This window comes from Megascapheus bottae, chromosome 29 (genome assembly GCF_031878675.1).
Source record: "Megascapheus bottae isolate mThoBot1 chromosome 29, mThoBot2.hap1, whole genome shotgun sequence".
In the NCBI taxonomy this organism is placed as follows: domain Eukaryota; kingdom Metazoa; phylum Chordata; class Mammalia; order Rodentia; family Geomyidae; genus Megascapheus; species Megascapheus bottae.
In genome coordinates this window covers 5,742,398-5,767,039 of record NC_143537.1, presented here as the reverse complement: position 1 = coordinate 5,767,039, position 24,642 = coordinate 5,742,398, and the positions used below count along the sequence as shown (strand labels likewise).

The following is a 24,642-nucleotide window of genomic DNA, read 5'->3' as shown; positions in this document are numbered from 1 at the left end:
GCGATTCCCGGGCCTTGGCTTCTGTAGAACTAGCTTCCCACAGGAGAGACGACGACACCGAAGCAGCCGCCGCCGCCCCCGCCGTCGCTCACTTCCGTTTCCCACCACCCACTTCCGGTTCGTCCGCCGGTTCCGGTCCCGCCCCCTCATTTCCGGTCGCCTCGCGGGTTCCGCTTGCGGCGGGTTTCTTCTACGTTCGGTGCCGCCCGCTGGTTCCGCCGCGCTCCAGGTGAGGCGACGCGAGATGCGGTGACGCGCTGCCCGCGGGGGCGACGTCGATTCCCGGGACTGGTGGGGGGGCGGGTCGTGGGCTCTGTGGCCCGCGTTGCGTGGACCCTGACGGGCGGGGGGAGGGACGTGACTGTCCCGGCCCGACCCCCCCCCCCCGGCCCCGGCCCCGGCCCCGCGGGTGCGGACGGTGGCCGCGGCCTTGTCGCCTCGGTGCAGCGCTTCCCGCGCTTGTTCCGGTTGTTGTGAATCTGCAGACCTCGCTCCTCCCGCCGGCTGTGCCGATCCCCTCCGGCCCCTGCCCTCGAACCCAGCACCCAGCCCACCTGCCTCCTGTGCTCGTCCGTGCCCGTCCGTCGGTTCACCCAGCTCTCTGCCCTCCGTCAGCCACCCAACCCCAGGTGTCCGGCCTGGCGGGAGCCGATGCCACCTTTTGCTAGTGTGGTTTGAAAGTCACCCGCAGCCTCGTCAGTGAACGGATCCCGTAGCTGCTGTGTCTTCCCGTCTGTCGTCTTTGCCACTTCTTTTTTTGGGGGGTGGTGGGTGGGGAACTGGTGTTGCCTTGGCCAGGCTCTTGAACTTAGAACTTGGGTAACTGCACCTTTGCCTTTTTCACTCAAGACTGGCACTGTCACAGTTCTACTTCTGGCTTCATAGCGAAGAGTCTCACAGACTCGGCGACTCTGGCTGGCTTCAGTATTCACGTTTCACCCCCCTTATCAAGAGGATGAGCCACAGGGGTTCCGTCTTTTTTTTTTCTGAGTAGTGCAGTCTAGCACAAATTGCTGTAACTTTTCCAGGTTTCTGGGTCTATCTGGTAATGGAGATGATGCAATTAAATAGCTTAGAAAATTGTGGTATACAAGTCCCTCATAAGGCTTGTAGGTGGCTTTTGTTAATCAGCACATGGAACTTGAAGGTCTGACACATGTTTGTTTTTAGCGCGGCACATTGAAGAACCCAAAACAGTGCCCTTCATCTTTCAGCATGTATCAAAGATGGTGAGGTGAAGCTAGGTCAAATACAAATTGCGAGGTCTCTCTGTCCACCTCTGATTACATTTCTAAAGAATTCATCAGATTAGATCAGAGCTTTGGTCGGTCCAGGAACCACACTGAGGAGCACTACTCTGGAAGAGAAATGATTTGTTAAAGATCATCCTGGAACTTCAGCAATCTCATTTCAAGCTTGTCTCTGTCCATGACAACATATATTAGTGTTCAGTGCCTTCCTTGCTCTTGGCAGTTTTTCTTGCTTCCATCTCTTGTAGTGAAAACGGCATTTCAGTTTGGCTCAAAGACCATTTGTTAGAGCAAGTTCTGTCTAAAATAACATATAGTGCCCAAATGGGCCACACATGCTTAAAAAAAAAAATCAGTAGTTCATATAAACATGAGTAAGCATAAACACGAATACAAATGTGAAACATTTATATAAGTAAATATGCATTTGTGGTATTATATACTACTGGGCCTGTTAATGGAAAAATTTCATTTTCAAATGATTTTTTTTTCCCCAGTCCTAGGCTTGGGCTAAGGGCTTGAGCACTGTCCTTGGACTTTCTCAAGGCTAGCTAGCACTCTACCACTTGAGCCTCAGCACCACTTCCGGCTTTTTGCTATGTATGTGGTACCTAGGAATCGAACCCAGGTCTTCATGCATGCTAGGCAAGCACTCTACCAGTAGGCCAAACTCCCGGCCCTTCAAATGAATTTTTATATTGAGATTTACTGTATGAAGGAAGCAACCAACACTGATGTGTTAATGAGACTAGTAGCTATGATGTAAAATGTGTGTGCTTGGTACTGAGCCTGTGTATTTTGTATTTAGTGAACTTTGATGGCTTAACTCGAACTTGAGGGAATTGTGGTCTAAAAGAGATAGAGTACATAAGGCTTAGTCAGAATTCCTGTTCTGTCACCAGCTAAGTGTCTGTGACTGCATTACATAGCATCTCCGAACTCCTGTTTTCTTACCTATAAAAAGAGAACATTCACATCAACAATCCTGTGAAATAAAGTTATCTGTTTAAAACTGGCAAATTCATCAAATGGATGTTATCAGTTATCTAGCACAGTGCCTGTGTGAGAACAGGAACATAATAAGCTTGAATTTTTAAATTTATTTAATCAATACTTGTTATTTAGTGCATACCATGTATCAAGCATTATGTAACTACCGCTACAAGTTTAATCCTGGTAAGGAGTAGGGGACATCCTTGCTTTCCACATGAGGAAACTTAAGCAATGAGAGTCAGCCAGCTAGTAATGGAAAAGCTAGACTTGAATCCCAGGGAGCCTGACGTTAGAGTTTGCCCCTGATCACTGCACCACGCTGCCACTCAAATATTAAATGAACATGGATGGTCTGTCATGGAGAAACTTGTCTGTATCACAGATTCAACCAAGTGGAGGAGGTATAGGTAACATACTATTGTACTTTTCAAGTTGAACGTCAGGGAGAATCTGATGAGGTATTAAGCAAAAAGTAACCCTCAGCCCAAAACTGGGAGGGGAGTAATGTTGACTTTAGAGTCCTTGTAACTTTAAGTGTTCCGGAAGCACTCCTGTATGGAGAAACATCTGATTCCCTAACCCAATTGTCAGCTAGAACTCTTGCCCCATATATGCTTGGAAAACTCACAGTTACAAGTTTTTCTCTGATGTGTTAGTCTTTGCCTATTCATTTCTTTATGCCTTGTTTTCTAGGTGTGCTTGTTCTGAACAGAACTGCCTCCTATGCTTGAAGAATGGCTCTCCCAATCATCGTAAAATGGGGCGGGCAGGAGTATGCAGTGACCACCCTTTCAGAAGATGATACTGTGCTGGACCTCAAGCAGTTCCTCAAGACCCTCACTGGAGTACTGCCAGAACGCCAAAAGTTACTTGGACTCAAGGTTAAAGGTATTATACTGCTCTCCTCTCTGAATTTTTTTGGGGGGAGGGGATTGATGCTTATAGATTTTGTTTTTGCTGTTTTGTCTAGTTTTCTTTAGTAATTCTTTTTCAAAATTTCTTTGATAAGTATAACCTAGAAGTGTTTTGAATAGGTAAGCCTACTATATGAAAGATTACCTGAAAACACCACCACTGTTCGATTACTTTTGATTCCACTGACACTGGGTGCTCAGGTATCAAAACGTTGACAGAGAAGTCCCAGGTGCAATGATCATTTATTTTCTAATGTCAATGTTTTAATGGTATTTTCATTGCAAGGGGCTTCCATCTACCCCCAAGTTATGTCTTTTGTTTCAGAAATAAAGATGACATGTAAACTGTATTATCAGGGTTCATATCTAATTTACAAGGGAGGTCTATGTTTTATGTCTGTCATATAATTGTAAATTTGTCATTGTATTTTAGGCATTCACTTTTCTGGGGGGAAAAGCTATAGTCATATAGAATTTAATTTATCTGGTTAGTTGAATAAAAGCGTCCTTCTATTGAAGAGGGAAAACAGCGTTTGTGTGTGTTGTGCATTCTTACTATCTCTATTATGACTAATTTGACAGAAATCGTTTAACATAAAAAAGTGAAGCCTAACCTACTTTGGTGTCTGTGCTGAATCTCATAATGCTAGGAGTGTATATAATGGGAATTGTGAAAATTAGCTCCTGGACTTTAGTGAGAAAACAGTCATTTGCTTGTATTGTAGGCAAACCTGCAGAAAATGATGTTAAGCTTGGAGCTCTCAAACTGAAACCAAATACTAAAATCATGATGATGGGAACTCGTGAGGAGAGCTTGGTAAATGTTTGACTTTTGTTACCATTTGTGCCCTGAAAATACAATTTATACTCCCCTGTTGTATCATAGCTTTTAATTGTGGTTTAAAAAAAAAAGTCAGCCTAGTAGTCAATTAAAAGTGAGAACTATGCTGTGGACATAGTTTCACCAGAAGAAAGTATCGGGGAACTTTTGCATATATAGTTCACGGTTAAGTATAACACAAGCCCAAGTGGTCAAAGTTAACATGGTAAATCCTCCAGGGGACACATAGATAGAATTATTAATGATGGAAATTCCCCCAGGGTATGTGTTAGAAAGACTCCTGAACTCCAGTTGCACCTCATTTGATATTTGTGCTGTGCGTGCGTATGCTGCCTGAAAGGCTGTGTGGTAAAAGCTCTTCCCATCTCATCAGGAAGATGTCTTAGGCCCACCCCCGGACAATGATGATGTGGTCAATGACTTTGATATCGAAGATGAAGTAGTCGAGGTAGAAAACAGGTAAGTGCTTTTCACTTGAGAAGAACTCTTCATGTGAGGCAGAGTGGGCGTTTCATCTGAATTTTTTTTGTTCTGTTTTAGAGAAGAAAACCTACTGAAAATTTCTCGCAGAGTCAAAGAATACAAAGTGGAAATACTGAATCCTCCCAGGGAAGGCAAAAAGCTTCTAGTACTAGATGTTGATTATACGTTATTTGGTAAGTCAATTAATGGTGTTTTTATCTTCTGTCACCCACAGCAATTGTTTTCCTCCCCTCCCCCCTCCTCCCAACCTGAACTAGTAGTTCAGGGTTGACAGGAAATATTTGAAAGCTTCTTTCATTACTCTAAAGTAATCATTCAATGTAGGAAATAAAAATAAGCAAGAGGAGTCATCTGTTATTTTAAGATCCAAAGATGACCAGTCTCAGCCTCCTGAAACAGTAGCTGGGATTACAAGCATGAGCCTAATCCCAGTCTCTTAAAGCACTACAGGATACTTAGATTATTTAGGAGGAATATTTTAAACTAATCTTTTTATATTTTATCCCTTTTTCCTGTTTATGTTTCCAGTGTAAGTCTTGAATACAATGTTTATTACATCATTTTAAAAAGGAAGATACTCATTTTTTCCTTTGGTTCTGATATTAGACTTTATCTCTAATCTTAGACTTTATGTGCATGTCCCAATTTAATGTATACTTATTTTAAGGTTTAATGAGTTATTGGACCAGTCATTTTGGTGCAATATAGTTCTATGTAAATATGTGTTTGGGATTTGGTTTTTCACTTCATAAAATCTAAGCATCTAAAACTAGAGGAGAAAACCTTTGGCGTTTTATTTATTTATTTATTTACTTATTTATTTGGTTGTTGGGCTTGAACTTAGAGCCTGGGTACTGCCCCTGAGCTCTTCTGCTCAAGGGTAGTACCCTATCACTTTGGGCCATAGCTCCCCTTCCCATTTCTGAGTGGTTAATTGGAGATTAGAGTCTCACAGGGACTTTTCTGCCTAGGCTGGCTTCGAGCTGCAGTCCTCAGATTTTGGCCTCCTGAGTAGCTAGGATTGCACATATGAGCTACCAGCCCCTGGTAGCATTTTTTTGTGTATGCCTGAATTTTCGCTTATATTCTTTGTCCCCTGAACAAAATTCATCAATTAAAATTAGATTTCAAGGATATTGTATTTTGTTTGTTGGCCCATGTAATTCAGTTAGGAGGAGTTTGTAAATCGGTATTAATGTTACACTTTACAATAATTTCATTGCTGTATTTGTCCATGATAAACTCATAATCATTTGTGTTCAATTTTCTTTTAGATCATAGGTCTTGTGCAGAGACTGGGGTAGAATTAATGAGGCCTTATCTTCATGAATTTCTAACATCTGCATATGAAGATTATGACATTGTTATTTGGTGTAAGCTTTTTTCTTCATGTTAGATTTCTATGGGAATAGGTTGTTTCTTGTGTTCTTATATATGACTTTAAAAGGTCTGTGTTTTAAGTTTGAAATTTTCCATTTTTTTAAATGGAAAATGTTTTATTTCTTTAAATCACAATATAATCTTTTTTGGGGGGGGGGGTCATTGGGCTTGAACTCTAGGTCTGGGCTCTGTCCCTGAGCTCTTCAGTTTAAGGCTACCACCCTATCCCTGGGCCTGGGCATTGTCCCAGAGCTCTTCTGCTCAAGACTACCACCCTAGCACTTGAGCCACCACCCCAGTTCCTATTTTCTAGTGATTAATTAGAGATGAGAGCCTCACAGTTCATTAGTACTCAGGATGGCTCTGACCCTCGATCCTCTGATCTGGGCCTCCTGAGTAGCTAGGATTACAGGAGTAAGATCGCACTCAGCTAAATCACAATATAATCTTATACATAGGTTTGCCAAAAAACACTTAAGACAGGTATAGGACAAGACTAGATTATGATATCTGAGTAAAAATGATTTTTTTCTTAATATCCCTACTTTGACTAGAAATTTTTCTTGCTGATCTTTACTGTTGAATCCTTGATGCTTCAGTATGTTACTGCATCAGTAACATTTTTCCACAACTTGCTTACAAAATGAAGCACTGCATTGATCTTAACCCCTCTCTCCCCTGCAAACACTTAATGTTACTTTTTGGCAATGTCCTAAGGAAAGAGGGAAGATTTATCATCATTTTGATTAAGTAAAATCCCATCATTTAAAGGTATTGCATTTAACCTGTATTAAGACTTAGATGAAAAGCCAGAGTTAATTGCATTCTGTAAGTCTCTTTTGTGCTTTGCTTTATAATTTACATTGTTTAGTAACAAGTTCATAGCTGTTAAGATTAAAAGCATGACTAAAATGTGAGAGTTTCCTGGTTTAATAATATAGGGGGAAGAGAACTTGCTGTTGAACAAATTATTTTACAGCAACCCAGTTCTGAGATAACATATGAGAAGAAAGTTCATTGCACTGAGTCTCTGGTGATAACTTATATTAAAGGCTGATTGTAAGAATGGGAGCATTGATATAACAATTAGCACCATACCTAACGTAATAGTTACTGAATGACCAAGTCTCTCAGCTCTAGTTTTTTCTCATCTGGGAATTAGACACAAAACAGGCACTAAATTGTAAACCAATTTCCTTTTCAGGATTGCTATTTCTTATAGCTATAATAGTCTAAGATTTAGTTCAATGTAAGATGATTCTTTTTGAAGATTTTTAAGTATTGAGAACTTATCTATTTCCATTTAGATATACACACTGATAGCGTGTATTTGTGTGTGTACACATGCACACATCAAGTCTCTTCCCTTTTTTAAAAATTGTTTTTGGGGGCGGGGAGTTTGGCCTAGTGGTTAAAGTGCTTGCCCAGCATGCATGAAGACCCAGGTTCCATTCCTCGGTACTCCACATACATAGCAAAAAGCCGAAAGTGGTGCTGAGGCTCAAGTGGTAGAGTGCTAGCATGGAGAAAGTCCAAGGACAGTGTTCAAGCCCTGAGCTCAAGCGCAGGACTGGCAAAAAAAAAAAATGTATTTTTGTTGTGCTGAGGGTCAAACCCAGGGCTTGTGCATAGTTGCAAATACCACTGAGCTCCTCCTCCTGACCCTGTTTTTTTTTTGTACTTACTACTATCTGTTTAGTTTAGTCAGTAATAAAATTGGGTCAAATTTCAATGTCAACAGTCCCAAAATTGGTTAATTTGTGACAGTGAACAAAGGTATAGCATAGGTATAGGTTATGAATTTGTTTCAGTTTCCTTGTTACAAGCTGCTGGATTTAATGGAATCGAGTTTGCTGAGGATGACAGTACAGGTCTTCAGTAGGAACTGCTTTCCCATAACATACTGTGTTTATATATACCTGTGTACAGCCTGTGTTTAAAAATGTTGGAGAAACTGAGATCCAGGCAGCCCAAACTTTCAGGTTTGAAATTTATAGAGATTAGTAGCGGGAGTAGCTTTAAAAGGGAGTTTGTAGGGGCTGGGAGTTTGGCCTAGTGCTAGAGGGCTTGCCTAGCATGCACAAAGACCTGGATTCAATTCCTCTGTACCACATACATAGAAAAGCCTAAAGTGGTGCTGTGGCTCAAGTGATAGAGCTCTACCCTTGAGGAAAGCCCAAGGACAGTGCTCAGGCCCTGAGTTCAAGCCCAGGACTGGCAAAGAAAAAGGGGGGGGGGGGGGGGAGTTTGTATCTTAATATATAAACTTCCGAGCATCCAGTTCTTTTGAACATTGGTTGTCTGTGTCTTAGGGATAAACATTTAGTCCTTTTCAGAAGGCACACTAAAATAAGATTTTTAATGAGTATTTGAAAGAAAATTACATAAATATGGTAGAGTTCTATTTGTGATGCATTGAAACTTCTAGTCTTGGTTGGGAAGCATGCGCAAAAGGAATTCACACTTTTTATGTGTTGTATTATTCCTCATGTTTTAGCTGCAACAAATATGAAGTGGATTGAAGCTAAAATGAAAGTAAGTGTTAGAAACAATCTGTTTAAAATGTTTTGAAACTGCATTTGTCATATTAAAACTCTGAATTAATACTGTTCTTCCTAGAGGACATTGAGTAGATATATAAATGCCAGTATTAGGAGTCGATGGAGGTAGTCTGTGGAAAGGTGGATTTACAAGTGCCTAAGCCACACCCGTGGGATTTGTTCCTTGTTGCTCGACTTTCCCTGCCCTGTGCAGTGGTGTGCAGTATACAAGAGGCAATGCTTTTCTAAAATGGGCAGTTGGGAAGTAACTGGGTTGTGTTTTATACGCAGATTTAGCTGAGTGAAACTAAAATCCTGGCTAGTTGTTTAGAAACAGTAGATGCCACTGGTGTAGAAAGTTAACGTCTTGGGGAACCTGATGCTGGAATGTTCGGGAAGCCCAGAACTTTCCACCTCCCATTCTTACAGCTTAACCCTGACCATTTGTGTTTATAGGAGCTGGGAGTGAGTACAAACGCAAATTACAAGATCACCTTCATGTTGGACAGTGCGGCTATGATAACAGTGCACACTCCACGGAGAGGCCTCATAGATGTAAGAACTCCTACTCTTGTTTATGGACGTGTTTATTTTCGAATCACTGTCCAAAGTATGCTGAGAGAGAAAACTACAAGAAGTTTACAGATCCATTGGAATGGATAGTAAAGTGGCGGCTGAATTCTGACTCAGAAAAAAATGTATATTAGGTTGAAGGATTTGAACTTGAATAATAACAATTAAGGATTTCAAAGTAGGAAGTTGTGGCTTCAGATAATTGTTTCATGATGCTAGCAGGCAGGAAAGCTAGGTCAGACAAGTAGGTGAAAAAAGCTACATCCTACCCTAATGAAACTGGTACTGTAAATGGGTACGTAATGAGTGTAAGGAGTATGTATCACTAATGGAGTTCTGTATGTACAGCATGCATACCAACAGGAGCCACTAGAGCAGATTGCTGAGCTAAAGAATTAAATTTGTTTTCAATACTGGGGATCAAATCTGGCCTCAAGTGTGCTAGACAAGCAGCTTTACTACTTAGACAGTGCTCCCAGTCCTTTCTTTGTATTTTGTTTCAGAAATAAGTTCTTGTTAACTTTACCCAGTCCAGCCCCAAATTCATAATTCTGCCTCTACCATTGAAGTAGCTAGGACTGCAGGCATGAAATACCATTCCCCGCTAGGGCTTTTCACTCACCGAATAACTCCTAATCCGTTGATGCCAACTATCTACAAGGCCCTGGGTAGACTGTTAGTAGGTCTGCATGAATGAAGAATAGTCCATGCCTTCAGAAAGCATGCAGGCTAATATGAAGTGCAAGAATGTAGGATACAAGAACAGCTTAGGAAGGTAGCACTAAAATCATCACATTCATCAGTAAAATGACTTAAGTGCCTAGCATTCATCCAATAAAAGAAATACTGCATGCATCTGGAGGCAAGTATAATTTATAATTTGCTAAACTACATAACACTTGATCAAAATCTTAATATTATAAAATACCTTAGGAACCAGGCACTGGTGGCTTGTGCCTGTAATCCTAGCTCCTCAGGAGCCCAAGATCTGAAGTTTGAAGCCAGGGTGGGCAAGAAAGTTCTCACCTCCAGGTAACCACCAAGAAGCCGAAGTAGAGTTCTGGCTCAAGTAGTAGAATACCAGCCTTGAGCACAGAAACTCAGCGACAGTGCCCAGGCCCTGAGTTTATAAGCATCAGGACCAACACACCACACACACACAACTCAGCGACAGTGTCCAGGCCCTGAGTTTATAAGCATCAGGACCAACACCACACACACACACACACACACACACACACACACACACACACACACACACACACACACACACACACACACACACACACACACACACAAGCTGGGTGCCGGTGGCTCACACTTATAATCTTAGCTACTCAGGATATTGCGATTTGAGAATTGTAGTTCAAAGCTAGCCCAAGCACAAAAGTCTAAGAAACAATTATCTCCAATTAACCACCAGAAAACCAGAAATGGCGCTGTGGCTCAGGTGGTAGAATGCTAGCTTTGAGCTGAAGATCCCTATGACCCCCCTCCCCCGCCCCCGAAAAAAATGTCTGGCTTACCGTGTCTGACATATCCTTAGTGGTAGTAGGACACTAGAAAGGAAAAGGCTATTTTATTAAGTTACAGAGTAATAAACATTTTTTAGCACAGCCTTTGTTACTATTTATTGCCATTTAATGTCATGTAGTTTCCTGTTATCTTAAGGTACTGCTGGCTCACTCCTGTAACCCTAACTGCTCAGGAGACTAGGATTTGAAGTCAGCCCGGGCAGAAAAGTCTCTAGACACTTACTCCAGTTGACCATGGAAAAAGCCAGATGTGAGCTGTGTCTCAAATGCTAGAGCACTAGCCTTAAGTTACAAAGCTGAGGGGTACCATCCTGGCCCTGAGCTCAATCTCCAGGACCGGCACCAAGGGGGCGGGGGGAGAGAGAGGGAGCCATATTACAGGAAGAAGGAACTCTGCATGACATTCTGCAGTGCTCTGCTTTTAAGGAAAGGTAACTATTGATGAAATCTGAGTTAAGTCTTAAGTCTGAACTTTTATTCTAAGGTAAAGCCTCTCGGTGTTATATGGGGAAAGTTTTCCGAGTACTACAGCAAAAAAAACACCATTATGTTTGATGACATAGGAAGAAATTTTCTAATGAATCCCCAGAATGGACTAAAGGTAAGAGATAAGTGCTATATACTTAAGTACTCAGGACTCCAGGGAATCTTCAGGTTTCTTCTGTTTTGGGACTTCAGTCACTACCACCTGATGTGGTTTTAGTTAGTAATGAAGCGCGTGTTTGAGAGCCGTCCCAGACAGTATTGGAGCTGAACTCTCCCTGGGGGCTTGGTTCTTCAGTACCTTGCCTTGTGTACAAGAATTTCTGTACTCAGACAGCACTGTGTTACCACTGTCCTCGGCCCCAGACACCCCCCCCCCAGTCCCCCGTGATTGAGGTGATTGAGCTGTAGTTAGTCACTGCATCTCCATTCCAGTGTGTAATTAGCTAGCGACAGGATTCAGACAGTGACCTGGTTCCTGGGCCAGCAATGGTCTAATCATGTAGTCACATGAACTCTTATAGATACAATTGGCACATTTAGTCCAGGTGGCAGTGTAAAATTTGAACTTCAAAAGTTATCTGGTAAGCTGGGTGTGGTGGCTCACACCTGTCATCCTAGCTACTCAGGAGGCTGAGATCTGAGGATCAAGATTCAAAGTCAGCCAGGACACAAAAGGACCTGAGATTTATTTCCAGTTAACCTCTAGAAAATGGGAAGTAGGGCTTAGTTCAAGGGTAGGGTGGTAGCCTCGAGCTGAAGAGCTCAGGAACAGCGCCCAGGCTGAGTTCAAGCCCCATAACCCCCTCCCCCTCCAAAAAAATTTAAACAAAGTTGTCTGATATCCAGCCATGCTTGCTTGTATGTTCACAGTATGAAAATGAAATAGGTCTGTCTGTATTGTGTACTAAAGTGAGTGAAAACCCTAGCACTGAGAGTTTTATTCTTAGTCCTGAACTTGGTAGTACAAGGAAGAGAGACTTCCAAAAGCTTCCTCACAGACTCCTGTGAGTTTAAAGGACAGCATGCTGATATGCTAAAGTGCCGCTGTGTGCATGAGAGAGAGAAATAGATCTGTTACCCTAAAGAAAATGATTTCTGTTTCTGTACCCACTGATAGGATGTAGGGATTTTTAGCAGTTCTGCAAACTTCGTTTTTATTATCTACCTAAGAAAATGATATAAGATAAGTTAGCTAATGGAGATAATGTTAAATTCCTAAAAACTGTTGTGGGTGAACTTTATGTGAATGAAATGGTATGAGACTCAGGAGAAAGAAGCAAGAGGAAACACTGTTCCACGCAGGACCTGCCGTCCTGATTGTGCTTTAGTGTCCACTTCAGCAGGAGGTGGGAGAGCTCTTGATCATCCATGTTCTCCATGTGTGACTTGCTGTTGATTGAACCAGTGCCCTGGGTGATATTGGAAGTTTTAGTAACTAAATCAACAGGCCGGTTTAACTTTTGGTAGCTTGCCTTACCACAATGTCAAATTTTGTTTTCTTCCTAAAAGATACGACCTTTTATGAAAGCACACCTTAATCGAGATAAAGACAAAGAACTTTTAAAATTAACTCAGTACCTCAAGGAAATAGCAAAATTAGATGACTTTTTGGAGCTAAATCACAAATATTGGGAAAGGTAAGTGCCTGTTGCTTATTCTTATACTTGACATATGAATGAATTAAAACATACTTGCAACCCCAGGATATATGTAATCCTTAATGTTTATTTAAAATGAATGAATTTTAGTGACATTCCCCAAGCTTTCTCCCTTCCCATTTCTTTATGGTCTTGGGATCAAACTCAAGCTTCTGTTGCCATCAAGGCATTCTACCATTGGAGCCACACTTCCAGATTCATTTTTTGCTTTAGTTAATTTCAAGTAGGATCTTGTTTTTGCTTGGAGACACAGACCAAGATCCTCCTACCTCTTCTGAAGAGCCGGGAGTACAAGTGTCACCACTTTGCTGACGACATGTGGCTTTTTATTAGAGCTTTATGACCTTATTAAGACAAAGCAGGCATGTGTATCCCAGAGAATTGACAGTTTGGATTCAGCACACTGCCACAGAGCTGTAGTCCACACTCATCCATGTTTCCTGTGTTTTGAGAACTCTGCTGCTTAGAGCAGTTCATCACTGTGAGACACAGCTCGGGGTGGGTTCTTGCAGTGTACGGCAAGAAGAAGCTGATTATTAGTAATGTAACGCTGAACATCTTTCATTCTCCTATCAGAATGTCTTGGCATCTCTTCAGCCACTCTATTTATGCAAGAAAAACAACCTTGAAGTCCTCAAAGGTTACCAGTGTATGTTAACTTCACATCGAAAGAATACCGAATGGCCTGGCGGTTAAGAGAACACCTCTGAGAGCTGGGAATGTGGCTTAACAGGACAGAGTGCTAGCTTTGAGCAAAAAGAAGCTCAGGGACAGTGCTCAGGCTCTGAGCTCAAAGCCCCAGGACTGGTAAAAAAATAAAAATTAAAAAAAAAAAAGTACACTTCTGGAGCTGCTAGCAAATTTGCCACTTTTTTTCTAACAGTGTAAACTTGGACATACTGCTTAACTCTCGCCTATGACAAACCAGTTCCAGCAGAAGCTCTGCCAGGACGTGTTAGGAGGGCACACACTGTTGTGAGGGCATAAAGACAGTGAACATAACTAATTTCCACTTCTTTGTCACAGTGATAACCTCCTTTAAGAGCGGACTTAGACTTTTTCATGCTGTATCGAGTTTTGACGCGTGTTTTATTTCTTACAGGTATCTGTCAAAGAAGCAAGGACAGTAGTTACAAGTTTTACTGGCAGTTAGTGAAGATGCTTGAGACCCATGAACTTTTGCTTTTCTGCTAGAAATTATGATAGTGCTGGACACTGAAGTAAATGCCAGACTGCTTATCTTTGGTCTTCCAGGTTTTTGTAAATTTAATTTTATATTTTTTGAAGATCATAGCAATATGCTGAGAAATTCTTTTTTCCTCATGTATGAATACACTGTTACTCTTGAAAAAGTGGTATTTTCTCCAGCATTTATTGAGGTGTGTTTTCCACCACCACCACCCCAAAAGTGGGGAAATAAAAAGAAAAGTTGAAAAAGAAAATGGGAGAGAACTGAGTACTCAACAGCATCATTTTGTAATTTTGGAAACAAGTCATGTCTTGTGTTTTTGTCTCACTGTGTTCTCAGCTGCCAAGATCTAACGGAACCCATCCGGGAACTAGTGTTTTGCCCCTTAAAATCGGAAGGAAAAAAGGTTGAATAACTATAGTTTGTTAACCTTAAAATTACCGAAACCTTTTATTCCTTTGTCATGGGCAGCACCTCTGTTGTGGAGTCAGCCAGTTCCTCCCTGTATTCTGAGCAGTCGCAGTCTGGTCTTCATTCTGCCAGTGTTCTTGAACTAGAACTGGAGCATGTCCGTCATGACACAGCGCCGTGGCAAAGGAATAGGAAACAAGACTGAAGAACACAGTGAAGGCCCAGGCCCGCGTTTCTCTCTGGTGGTTGAGTGGATCCACTCTGCCATTTATGCCATTGTCATAAGTGAAGGCGGCCTAGCACCAATTCAGTTCTGAGAAGCATGAACACAGTTTTGTCCTATTCCCTGCTATATCTTGTCTAAATGCTAACGCTGTTTCAGTGAACATATCTAGCCACAAGATTATATATATATATATACATATATATGTTATTTGCAATGCTTAAGCCTGCAGATATATAATGTGACCACTGTTTTGTGTTGACAGTATTGCTTTCTACAGTTTCTGTATTTGAAAGGAATTGATCCTTTTAAATAAATACGGTGTATATTGTTCTTATGGGACTATTTCAGTGGTGTAAATAATAAATATCTTTTCATAAAACGAATCTGTCCTATATTATCTTGAGTATATTTGTGCCTCTTCATTGTCACAAAACAAACATTAGGTTCACCCAAAGACCTTTTAAAAAATCAATGGTAAACCAGGCGCTGGTGGCTCATACCTATAATCCTAGCTGCTCAGGAGGCTAAGATCTGAGGATACCAGTTCAAAGCTAACCTGAGCATAAAAGTGAGAGTCTTATCTCCAATTAACACCAGAAAGCTAAAAGTGTTGCTGCAGCTCAAAGTGTAGAGTGCTAGCCTTGAGCTGAAGAGCTCAGTGACAGTACCCAGGCCCAGAGTCCAAGCCCCACGACTGACCAAAAAAACAGGCCCCTGTGGCTCAAACCTGTAAATCCTAGGTAGTCAGGAGAATCTCGGCTCAAGGTCAGCCTGAACACTTTTCCAAAACTCCCATCTCGGCCAACAGCTGAGCACTGTGGTTCATGTCTGTCATTCTAGCCATGATGAGAAGCAAAAATAGGGTCACAGTCCAGGCTGGCCCAGGTGAAAAGAAGCCCTGTCAAAAATAACTGGAGCAAAAAGGGCTGGGGCAGGACTTCAGTGGTAGAGCTAGCAAGCCTGAGGCCCTCAGTTCAAACCTCAGTGTTGCTATTAAACCCCCAAAATACACATGAGAAGGTGCTACACTTTTAATCCCAGCAGAGGGAGCTTGGCCTATATAGAGATGCTATCTCAAAAATGACGTCAGCACCTTGTTTATTGCGCCTTTATGTCTTGCAGATTATAAAGATGTACATTGTGTAGAAACATGGACAACTTTTATGTAACTAAAATGGTTGAATTAAAATGGAGGGGGGTTCTTAAATGTGAGGCTGTACATTAAATAAGGAAAAAGTAGGACTTTTTAGAGTATTAACTTTATTGGTATATTTTCCCAGTCTCCCAACATAAAAGATACTTAAGGGCCAGGAATTTAGCCTAGTGGTAGAGTGCTTTCCTAGCATGTATGAAGACCTGGGTTCAATTCCTCGGTACCACATACATAGAAAAAGCCGGAAATGGTGCTGTGGCTCAAGTGGCAGAGCTCTAGTTTTATAAAAGGGCGACGGCTCAGGCCTTGAGTTCAAGCTCCAGGACTGGCAAAGGAAAAAAAAAAAAAAAGATAATTCGTAGCCAGGTACTGATGGCTCTTGCCTGTAATCCTAGCTACCCAGAGAATTGAGATCCATGAAAGACCAGGAGACTCCTCTCCAGTTAACCACATGAAAACTGGAAATGGCACTGTATATTTTAAGTGGTAGAGCTCTAGCCTTGAGCAAGAGAGCTCAGGGACTGCTCAGGCCCTGATACCTCCCCTCAAATACTTCATTATTCCTAAGTAAATGCAGAAGGATAGTAACCTTTTAAAGCATAAACTAAAAACACTGGAAAATAAACTCCTGTCAGAGGTCAAGAAAGAACAGATGTTTTTCCAAATCAGTCTAAGCTAAAATACAAAGTTTAGCCAAACCCTGAGGAAGCAAAGGAGTTTTCCAAAAATCATTTCCTGCCACTAGATGGTGCTGAAACCGAATTTGACTGGATGAAGGCACTCGGGGAAAGCTTTGCTAGTGTCCCCTTCCTGGCCTCACTGGACATGTGTGATTTAGACGACACCTTGTGACCGGGGAGTTTTCTTAGTGTGTCTTCTGCAGATTAATCTACCAGTGGTAAATGATCACCTGATAAATGAATGGGATGGAGCATGGCGCAGCCAACAGAACCTGCCAATAGCACACAATCATCTTGCCTCAACTCCTGCTTGCTGGAATGGAATGACAGGCATCTGGCATGTCACAAGCTTGAATCTGTGCGTTTTGTTTTAAATTACTTACAGACACTAGGACGCAAACCATATATATTTAAAAGCAATTGTTTCTAAGCATGACAGGTGCTTCTAAGTCCACAGAGCTACCATGAACACTGTCAGGTTGTGTGTGTGTGTGTGTGTGTGTGTGTGTGTGTACAAGATGAAACTGATGACTTGTCAGGAATACATAGATTATTAAAGTCAGGTAAATAATCTCTCATTGAATCCAACTCTCTCTGTTTTCTGCATATTTAATTGCTATCACTTCTCTACTCCGTGAGCTACTCTGTGAGAGCTGCTATTGCTTTCCCAAATAAAGTTTTGGAAAACTCAAGTGGACTTGTTAGACACACTTCGCTACAGTACCTCTTATTGGTGATAGGTCCTTACATAAGTGGCTTCAATTTTTAACCTCTATTTCTTCCTCCTTAAAAAGAGTACTGAAAAAATAAACACAAACAAAAAAAATACCTCCTTCCGCCTTTTCCATAGGCCATTGCGAAGGTCAAGTGAAGCATAGGCTTGTGTGAATGTCATATGCTAATTATATTTTCAAGTGATAGTGGGACTCGAGGAGATAGTACCAACACTACCTTAAAAAAGAAAAATCTAGCCAGATCCTGGTATCTTGCTCCTACAATCCTAGCTACTCAGGAGGCTGAAATCTGAGGAACATACTTTAATGCCAGCCGTGAGACTCGTATCTCCAATTAAGCACTCAAAAACTGGAAGCGGTGCTGTAGCTCAAGTGGTAGAGTACTAGCCTTGAGCACAGAGAGGCTCAAAGACAGCATCCAGGCCCTGAGGTCAAGTCCCACAACCGAAAAAAAAAAAATAAAAGGCTAAAGGATCACAAAAATGACTCCATAAATCAGCAGGGAATAAAGAACCCCAGCTTCTCCTTGGGTGTGCTCCAAATTCTGCTGTTCCTCCATAACTTTCATCTTCATGGGGCCTGCCAGGTGTGGTGGGAGGGCCTCAGCTGCCGGGGCATTGGTGTCTGCTGGTAGCTGGCCCCGGTACTCTGTGCCTTCACCCACAAGGCGCCACAGAAGCTCCTGCAGCTCCTCCTTCTTCTGCCTCTTCTCCTGAGACAGCTGGTTGACACACTCGTCTTTCTCCCGATACACCTCATCGAGGACTGCCATCTGTTTTTTGTAGACAACTATGGATTCTTCAATGGGTAAAGTAGACATTTAGCTTCTTCTTGGACACCTGTGTGTCCAAGACACACAGTGGCTCCAGCTCTTGGGATAGAGGGCCTGGTGCTCTAGCTTTCTCTGGCACTGAGCTGCCAGGTTTTCCAGGCACCGGCAGCAGGCCAGCTGCTCCAACAGCTGCCTGCAGAGCTGCACCTTGCTTGATTCCGCCACTGATAGTGCTACCTGGTAAAAACCCCACATGGTGTGTGGGTTGTCTATGTCCTCTGGGACAGTGGCATTACGGGAAGTCGCTCCCTCACCCTTCTCCTCTTCTGTGCTCACTCCTTTGCCTTCCACAGGGAAAGCCAGGAAGCTCAGCTGGGCCCGCAGCTGCTCATTCTCCTGTCTCGCTGCTTCCAGGCACTCCAGTGTGTCCTGTAATTTTGGAAACTCTGACTGGTCCTCCACCTTCCTCTGCACCTGCTTCTGCTCCAGCTGTTCCAGCAGCTGGCTCTGGCTCTGCAGGAACTCCTTCTCTTCAGTCCACTCTTGATTGGCGGCGAGGTACTGTTCACAGGTGGCCCTGAGTTCCTGCAGCTGGGCCAGGGACTGGTCACGCAGTACCTGCATTTCCCGAGCTGCTTGGCTCTTGATCTCAGCCACCTGTTTCCAGTCTTCTAACTCCTCCTCCCACTGCTCCACCTTCTCCTGCTGATGCTTTTTTACCTGCTGCAGGAGGCTGGTGAGCTCCTCCGTGCTCAGCGCTGGGCCTCTGCCAGGCATCCTGAAGCTGGGCCAGCTGCACTTTCAGCTTTCGGTTGCGGACCTGTGTGCATCTCATGGTCTCGTGTTCCTTTTCCATCGTCTCCAGGATGTTGCGCCAATCCTCAGTGTGCTGATCCCACTCCGAGGCTCTGGTTCTCCTCCACTTGCATGTGAAGCTGCTCCTGCAGGTTCTTGAGTTCCTTCTGCAGCGGAAGGACCTGGGCCTGCAGCTGCTGCTCAGCCTCACAGGGGCCTGCAGGGGGCTGCAAGGATTGCAGCTCTGACAGCTGCTTTCTCAGCTCCAGCAGCTTGCTCTCCAGCTCCCCCACCTGCCCCAGCCCCTGCTCCTTCTCTTCTCTCAGTTGGTTCATCTGTTCTGAGAGCTGCTGGACTTTCTCCTGCCCCATACACCTCTCCACCCTCAGGTCCTCTGCAAACGTGTCCCTCTGCAACTCTAACGTCGTCACCAAGCCTTTCATGTGGCTGAGTTGTCTTTCCACCTCTGCCCGCCCCTCTAGTGCCTGCTGGACCTCGTGCCTTCATGGTGGCCTTCTGGGTTCAGAAGGCTCTGTGTTCCCATCCTCCAGGTCTTCACAGATTCTGGCCTTTTCCTGGAGCTGCAGCTTCACGCGATTCAGGGCTTTCTGGAGCTCTAGATTGTTTTTCTCCACCTCCATCTGCTTGGTGGAGTCCACAGACGATGTCATCTCTAGCTCTGCCGCTCGCTGCTCTGCGGCCTGCAGGCAGCTGGTGAGACCCTCCTGCTCCAGCGCTCTTTCACCTGCCACCTGCTGCATGTGGGCCAGGGCAGACTGTAAACCAGATTTTTCTGAAATCAACCTCTGTATCAATAGCTTGTGCTGCTCCAGCTCTGCATTCAGTGCTTCCTGCACCCAGGCCAACTTCTCCTTCTCCCTTTCCTGTTGATCCTGCAGGTCTTTCTTTTCCTTCTGCAGTTGTTGGATCTCACTGCAGAGCTGCTGGGTTTGTATTTTTGTGGACTCCAGGGCAAGCACCAGGTGTGGGTGGTGTCTCCCCAGATGCTCGGTTTTATGGGGACCTGTGGAGCCTCTTGACCCTGGCAGCTCTGGCTGTACCCAAAGGCGGTGGAGGCCCAGGTCTGCATGGGTCTTTGGCTGAGCCCTCAGTTGAAGGAAGGGAGGGAATGCACAGAGCACTACTCCAGAATGAAATCGGAGTGTAAATCAGGAGCAATCATCATGCATGTACAAGAGAATCTGGATGAACCTCTACTGGCACATCAATCCTGCACTGAAAGAAGAAAGATAACTGGCAGAGGTTCTGGGATCCAGACTCCACGGATGTCTACTCCAGCACTGAACAACTGGTTGTGCAGGGTCTTCCTCAGGTGCTCTCTTTTTTTGGGGGGGTGTCATGGGGCTTGAACTAGGCTGTCCTTGAGCTCTTCAGCTCAAGGCTACCTCCCTACCCTGGAGCCAAGCCCCACTTCCCATTTTCTAGAGATTAATCGGAGATAAGAGTCTCAGGTGCCTTTGTGCCTGGCTGACTTTGAACCTTGATCCTCCGATCTCAGCTCCGTGAGTAGCTAGGATTACAGGCGTGGCCAACGAGCTTGGCTCAGGTACTCTTTTATTTGTACCATTTAAGCCCCCACACATACACACAAACACTCCACTTCCAGGATTTGTTATTTTATTTGTATTCTAGCAGGCAGAGAAGGGTGTGGTGTAACAATAGGTTTGCAGTCATTGGCTGTTGAATGCATGGCTGATTAGTTAGGAGGAAGAGATAAGGGGTGGGGATAGCTGGACAAGAGAAGCTCATTAGTACAAATGTGTGTTTTTATACAACACCACTTGTGATTTTCCTCCTTGAAGAAAAGCAGCTTTGTTTTCAAGAACTTACATAGAATAACATGAAACTAAGGATTTCTGAACTGCCTTGGGATTTGCTTTAATGAATAGATGGAAATTGTATCTAATTAGCATTATCTTTTTAATGTACAAATGAGCACATCTACATTGTATAAAAGCAGTTCTCTTGAATAATATAAACATCTCTTCCTCCTGTGAAACAATTGGCACACTGGTCCCTCAAAGTCCCTCAAAGATTGTGGGACCAGAGGGACCAAAGATAGTGGGAGCTGGAATCATGAGGTTTGGAGGGGAAAAAAAAATGAACCAAAATTTCTTCTCAGAAACCAGCAGGTTTCAGCAAACAGTCCTTGGGGCCATGATATGACAGTCTCTGATAAGGTCAGAAATCAGGGTCGGTTTATTCAAACAGAATACAGGCCTAATAAAAGCCATTCTATTTTCATAGTAGAATTCGAATTAATAGGCAGGGAAAGAAGATGGAAACAAAGAATCATCTCTTCCCTCCAGACCAGTTTACTCAGCCTTTTTCTAGAGGCAGCCAGGCTGGGCTGTCATTGGACCGACCCCCCCCACCCCCACCCCCTGCCCCCGTGGGTTTATCATTGCTGCTGCAACAAGCGAGCATGTGATCCGCCCTTCACATCAATTAGCATGTGACATGGCCTTCATGGTTGGCTATGGTCATCAGATGTCCGTGTAGGCTTGGATGGCTTCTCAGCTTAGGGTCTTACAAAGCAGGATTGCATTTCTCTCTGGAGTCTTGGGGAGAATCTTCTTTTGTATTCCTTGAGGGAGGGGGCAGAATTCAGTTCCTTGCCATTGTAGGTCTGAGGTCCTCATTTCTGTGACACCAGATGTCAAATTCCAGGTTCAAGCCAGCCCCAATGTGTCACTTCCTCTGCTTCTCATGTCTCTGACTCTCCCTTCTGCCGCACCTCTGACCATTTAGAACCTTCCTTCCACTTGAATAACCCAGAATAATTTCATCAGGTTTACAGGTCCTGGGGTTCAGAACACAGGTACCATGAAGGCAGGGTTAGTTGTCTACTGTAGACCCCCTGCTTCCAATCTTGGTTTCAGGCCCTTCTTTTGTGCTCCAGTGGTTTTTCTTCAAGTCTCCTTGATTCTAGCCTGGGCACAGACCTGGAAGTCCCTTCGTGCCCGTTGTAGCTTCATTAGGTCTGTCCCCTGCTTGGGATGGGGGAGAGGAGGAAGCTTACTGAGCAGCATGGAATTCACCTTCAACTTTCTCCAGTCTTCTTCAAACCCCGCATCCCCAGGTCTCCTCATTCTTCAGTTTTGTAAGCAGCCCAGGGGAAAGTGCCAGGTGGGCTGGGACAAAGAGGGGAAGAGAGGCAGAGATTGCAAAGGCAGAGGGGAGTTCAGGAAGCAGTTTCAGAGGCCTGGTGTCCATCACACCCTAGCAAGATGCCCGGGGCAGACATGCACTGGAATGTGGGCAGGTGGTCTGCCAGAATGCCCCACTCCCCCATCCGCCCACCAAGCCCAAGCCTGTGTAAAGGTAAATGCAAATCAGTCTCTCCAGCCACTTCCTGCAGAAGGAGGGCTTGCAGTATGCAAGCCAGATCCCCTCCAGATTCAGCTCCAATGCGGATTTTATTTATTTATTAATGTATTTATTTTTATTTTTGTATTTTATGAGCTTGAATGAGGAACTTCATTTCCTTGGTATAATGTGAGCCCCTAGAGAAAGCCTCATCCAAATACGTTTTGCTCACAAGCGCTGCCCTAGAAGAAAGATCACACGGAAATGAAATAGAGACAATTAAAGTCTGATTTATAGGTAAGGTGAATTGGTCAGTTTGTGCCAAATTATTAAATCCAGAGAGGGTGACGGAAAATGAAAGCACTTTTCCTGGGAACTGGAACTCTTTGGGGGGTGGGGAAGGGAAAGAAGAAATATTTATGGCACACCTACTTTTATCCAAGCCAAGCTATGTTTTTCAGTTTGGTTGTTATGCTAATCCTGGGGCCTGAATTGAGGGCTTGGGCACTGTTCCTTAGCTTTATTGCTCAAGGATGGCATGTCACCATTTCATCTTCATCCACTTCTAGCTTTTTAGAGGTCAATTGGAGATCAGCATCTCACAGGTTTTCTTGCTGGCTTGACCCACCATCCTCAGATCTCAGTCTCTCCTGGAGCAGCTAGGATTACAGTGGTCAGTCACCAGCATCTAGATTCCTCTGCGCATTCTCCAAGCAGGAAGTTACCATCTCCTCTTGTCTGTTGAGTCTTTCCAATTGACTTCAGGTATCATGGAAGCCTATTAATCATTATCATGATATTGGGAGCATGTCTGCATTGAAAGGTATTGAAGCTAACTCCTTTGAGAGTTCAAAGACCAAGACATGTCCCTACACACACACACACACACACACACACACACATCCCTCAATATTTATTGAGGTAATGAACTGAAACGTCTATGGCTCAGGCAGGTTCCAATTTTATCCCATGATGTTGGGGAGAGCCACAGTCAATTCCAGGGTAGAAGATGAAAGTGGCAAGGGCACCAAACTCAAGAGGACACAATGTGATCTGGTGAGTTTGTGGAGTCCCTGCTGGCCATGCTGCAGGGACATTTCTCTGAGTTCAGCAAGGCAGTGGAGTTAGAAACAGCATCAGAAGGCCGGGAGTTTGGCCTAGTGGTAAAGTGCTTGTCCAGCATACACGAAGACTAGGGTTCGATTCCTCGGTACCATGTGTGTGTGTGTGTGTGTGTGTGTGTGTGTGTGTGTGTGTGTGTGTGTGTGTGTGTGTGTGTGTGACAGTGCTTAGGCCCTGAGTTCAAGCCCAAGACTGGCAAAAAAAAGAAAGAACCAAAGAAAGAAAGAAAGAAAGAAAGAAAAATAGATAGCATCAGAAGAAAAGAAACAACACAGTTCTACAAAGACAGAAATGAAATTGCTTTAAGGAGGCAATCTTAACTATGTGTGTGTGTGGGGGGCGGGGGTGACTGCACCCTTCTATAGTAGACTTGGACACATGTCGGTCAGCTGAAACACTCCATAACAGAATTGAAAATAAAAAGTCTTTATTAGTTTGTTCTTAGAATGCAAAAATAAATAAGCAAATAAATAAATAATACCAAACCAGATGCAATCATTTGCTGGTAAGTGCTCACAGCTCCTCCCTGGTCAAACCCACATGTTAGGGTCATGCACATTGGTGTAGAAATGCTTCCAGGTCCTTTTGTCTTCATCTGTACACATTTATGTGTGGCTGTTAAGAAGACACCTGCAATTCTGACAGTTTTATGTGCTCAGCCATAACCACGACACTGCTTTCCACTTGAATCCTCAGAACTTTTAAAATTTAATTTAAAGAATCTTCTAGAGACCTCTGATCTCTCTTCTCCTTCTTCTTGCCTTACAAAAATGTGGAGGTGGGAGAAGCAAAGAAGCTGCTGTCTAAATTCAAGGCCAAACATTTATTTTCTCCCCCCCCCCCCCCCGCCACCGCCCCCAAGTCCTGGGGCTTGGACTCAGGGCCTGAGCACTGTCCCTGAGCTTCTTTTGTTCAAGATTAGCACTCTGCCACGTGAGCCACAGAGATACTTCTAGCTTTTTTCTTTTTATGTGGTACTGAGGACTTGAACCCAGGGCTTCATGCATGCTAGGCAAGCACTCTACCACTAAGCCACATTCCCAGGCCTTTTTTTTTTTTAAGGGTTTGTTTTATTTGTTTTGAGTTCAGCTTGCTTGCTATAAAACTGCTATACCACTTTACTCACTTTTTTGAGATCTTTTAAAATTCAAGATTCATCCATCACAAAAAGATGGCAATTCTGTTATGAAAGCATTGTGTTCTTCCTGGGTGCCCTAAATCCAATGTGCATTCACCCTTGTGGGTACAGCCAAGAATGCCAGTAGCACTTCACATTTTGAATAAGGCTGCCTCATCTCTCTGGATTAGGCCATGAGAACATGAAACATTCAGCTACATCACAAAACGTTAAATAACAGGAATAAATTAATAAATACATAAATTACTTAAATATTTAAATAGCATACGATCAGTGGCAACTTTGGCCCTGAAAAAATCTCTATTAAAAAAATAATTAGCTCATTGTGTCAGTGGGTATTTAGTACCTACAGATTAAAAAATGATATCAATAATAGCATTATGATCCTAAAACAGTTCTTGAAAAGGAAACCATGTAGAAAATTGCTTCATTTGCATTT

At 43.5% G+C, this 24,642-nt stretch overlaps 1 protein-coding gene across 2 annotated transcripts; it reads left to right on the top strand.

Annotated features, from left to right (window-relative positions):
* Positions 1-143: 143 nt before the first annotated feature.
* Positions 144-14,843, top strand: Ublcp1 (ubiquitin like domain containing CTD phosphatase 1). 2 transcript variants are annotated; one of them, XM_090320797.1, is made up of 11 exons: positions 144-229; positions 2,937-3,131; positions 3,883-3,974; positions 4,372-4,457; positions 4,539-4,654; positions 5,756-5,854; positions 8,359-8,396; positions 8,858-8,956; positions 10,994-11,110; positions 12,505-12,632; positions 13,756-14,843. In XM_090320797.1, the coding sequence occupies exons 2-11, from the start codon at positions 2,978-2,980 to the stop codon at positions 13,781-13,783; spliced, it is 957 nt and encodes a 318-aa protein (XP_090176923.1). In that variant the 5' UTR covers positions 144-229; positions 2,937-2,977; the 3' UTR covers positions 13,784-14,843. The 2 variants fall into 2 exon arrangements, with proteins under 2 accessions (XP_090176923.1, XP_090176925.1); XM_090320799.1 differs by lacking the exon at positions 144-229 and adding an exon at positions 542-924.
* Positions 14,844-24,642: the final 9,799 nt, after the last annotated feature.

Excerpts from the sequence above, each read along its gene's own strand:
- Ublcp1 (XM_090320797.1), top strand. The coding sequence starts at position 2,978 with ATGGCTCTCCCAATCATCGTAAAATGGGGCGGGCAGGAGTATGCAGTG. Across the intron at positions 3,132-3,882 it reads ACTTGGACTCAAGGTTAAAG|GCAAACCTGCAGAAAATGAT; the intron begins GTATTATACTGC and ends CTTGTATTGTAG. Across the intron at positions 4,655-5,755 it reads TGTTGATTATACGTTATTTG|ATCATAGGTCTTGTGCAGAG; the intron begins GTAAGTCAATTA and ends ATTTTCTTTTAG.